This window comes from Etheostoma spectabile, unplaced genomic scaffold, assembly GCF_008692095.1.
Source record: "Etheostoma spectabile isolate EspeVRDwgs_2016 unplaced genomic scaffold, UIUC_Espe_1.0 scaffold273, whole genome shotgun sequence".
Taxonomy (NCBI): domain Eukaryota; kingdom Metazoa; phylum Chordata; class Actinopteri; order Perciformes; family Percidae; genus Etheostoma; species Etheostoma spectabile.
Window position 1 is genome coordinate 504,481 of NW_022605577.1, and position 2,898 is coordinate 507,378.

Here is a 2,898-nt window from a genome sequence, read left to right on the forward strand (position 1 = left end):
AAGACAGAGGACATTCAGAAACCGGATCTCACTCAAGCCAGCACGGATGTTTTTTTTTCCAAAATTTGTATGCGCGTGGAAGCACCAGAGATCCAAAATAACAGCCAAAATCCCAGAAAAAGTGATTTGTTTTCATAATATGGGCACTTTAATCTCATAAATTCTATGCTGTCACACACAAACCAGATTATTGAGTGTCAGATAGATATTTAAAGGCTTATGATACTGCATGTGCTGAACATTTAGTGTTATTTGTTGGCTTTTTAAAAAGTTTTGGGAGACGGCTGAGTACTGACCAGCTGTTTGTTGGATGGTTCTACTAACTGTTATAGCTTAAGAAAAAAAATGAGTGCATTTTCATTTTAGACTATCAGCAGCCTGTGGACATTACAGCACCACGATGAGACTCCCTGTCAGACAAGGTCTTGGCTGTAACGCGTCCAGAGGTTAGACAGAGTGAGTTTGTAACGCACCTTTCTCGTGGTCGGGCATGCTGTCTTTGAGCAGGCAGCTGAGCTGGTGGCCATTGAGATGCAGGAAGCGCAGTTGGTCTCGGAGAGAGGTTTCCTCCAAGACGCCCGGGATGACGCGGCCCACGCTGTTTTGAGATATGGGCAGGCCGAGTCCCAGGGCCAGGGTCGGAGTCAGGTCAACCTGCTCCACCGCTGCAGGCTTCTCCAGTCCCACTGACACCACAGGGCAAAGACACACAAGCAAAACAGTGAGGATCTATCGCACCTGCTACAACATGGTGAAAAAAAATGTATACCATATTTTGTATTATTGCAAGTTATTGTATGACTGACAATTTTTGTATGCTGTATATGCATGGCTATTTATTTTTTCCCTGTAATAATATATTGTGAAGGAGGGGCGGGACATTCTTAATTCAATTTTTTTGATGGATACTGATTGAATGGATTGTGTGTGTGTTTTTTTTAAGTATGTTAATTTGATGAGGTATAGAATAAAAAATAACTTGTTTTCTAACCTTCTTATCTCATTCTGCCTGTATAAATCAAGGCCTCTGTTCAACCTGAACAACTATCAAGCTCTTCTATTTATTCCAAAAAATACCTGAAAGGTGAAATGCACGCTCTGCGTGAGTTTTCCCTTATGAACCTGCAGTTTCAGACACACAACATGGGAAAGCTTTTGGGAAACTAACCCAATGTTGAATCACAAAAGTCAAATTGTATTACTTCAAACCCTGGGGCAATTCGCAGACAAAAACTACTAACATGACAGACACTAGGAAATGGCTCAATTTCTATACTGCCTGCTGAGGAAGATTCCCCCGCTCACACAATAACAGCTTGTCTGAAAGGATTTCACAACACTCATCAAGATCAATTTGAAAAAGGAGGCCCTTCTCCAAAAATCATAAACCTGACACAAACACTAAAAGTGAGAAATCCCACGCCTTTTGCTACTTAGAAGTTAGTGAATATGGATTATATATTTTAATGGGACATCAGTCTAATCACAGCAGCCACAGCATCTCATTGCTGCCGTCTTCCCAAACTACAGTCGAGAGAAAACGGCTTTTCATTTATAAAGGCCAAGTGCATTAGTGATATATTGTTGCTGATTAGAATTAAAACCAAATTTAATTTGAATTCTAACATACAAAACCTGAATATGAACCCAAAAGCACAACAAACAATCCTCATAATTACTCCTGTATCATCGGCTGACGGTACGACCATGATGGAGGGTTGTCGAACAACCCAAAAGGGGGAAAACAATGCATGAATTTTCCTTTTTTAAAGCTCGTCTCCTGTCAAAAGCGAGCAGATTTTTGTATGTTGACACTTGGCTTCCTGTAAAGAGCTTTTGAGAAGACAAACAGAGAGTGGGAGTCATTTCCCAAATTGTCTCTGTCGGAGCGAAGTTTTCAGGGTTGCAATAATGAACTACACTGATGTAAAATATATCCAAAAACTTAACGGCACAGCTCACATGTGCGGGAAGAAAGCTGCGGACTAAAGACTGGGACAAACCCCTGAGCTATGAGCTAATTTGGTATTCAGACACAATGAAATAAGCCGGCAAATTATCCATTTCATAATAAAAGGAGACACATTTGCAACAGGACATGGACTTTTCTGTATTAAGCCGGCAGCTATTTAGGATGATGCCTAATATATGTATATACTGTATATCCACCAAGTATGTGGGGCTTGTTTAAATTTGTTACATAGCAATGAATAAATTAAAATGTTATACATCTTTTGGTTGTATCACTATATACAGTATGTGACCCAGATAATGTGATAACAAAAGTACACAGGCTTTGAAGTAAACTGCGTCTCTTTAATTTCATAAAACATTGTATTTTTCTTCTTTCATGAAAATAAAGGTGACGATTACCATCAGCGGTCATACCCATTAGAACCTGAGATAATGTTAGCATTTAATTGCAGTTAAACAGAAAAATGGCGATAACTGTATGTTAAAATAAAAACATTTAAACTTTAGCTAGGCTAATTGCAGGAAGTTGATTGGAGGGATACACACCAGCCCCACCAATCAACAGCAATGGACTGTAGCAGAGAAGCGGGCGGGGCCATCACGTGGTCCAATCCACACAGCTGAATTTGCATACAGACATTTTGCACATGCTCTGGCTAGAAGCTTAAACTAACCTAAAAGGCAGGGGCTGTAACAACAATTATTTAATCATTGTTCCAGGTCTTTGTGGAAATCATACATTATTATGTTATTTAAGAAGAAGCACTCTGCTACTCTGCTTGCTGGACCAATGACTGAATGCCTTTACTGTTACATCCAACCAAACCACTGATCGGCTGCTTTGGCTCACACAGAACAGAGCGACACATTCTGGCAGAACAGATGTGTCATAACTCAGTAAAAGGTCACCCCCCCCCCCCCCCC

General features: G+C 40.3%; 1 protein-coding gene and 1 long non-coding RNA gene across 2 annotated transcripts in view; one reads left to right on the plus strand and one right to left on the minus strand.

Annotated features, from left to right (window-relative positions):
• The window catches only part of pigg (phosphatidylinositol glycan anchor biosynthesis class G (EMM blood group)), a 99,034-nt gene that overhangs the window by 66,945 nt on the left and 29,191 nt on the right, over positions 1-2,898 (minus strand). Inside the window, exon 6 of the mRNA XM_032510886.1 lies at positions 474-686. Coding sequence (XP_032366777.1) covers positions 474-686 — 213 coding nt within the window. The remainder of the gene's footprint in view (positions 1-473; positions 687-2,898) is intronic.
• Positions 1-2,898, plus strand: part of LOC116685956 (uncharacterized) — a 15,515-nt gene that overhangs the window by 12,269 nt on the left and 348 nt on the right. The gene's annotated exons all lie outside the window — the stretch shown is intronic.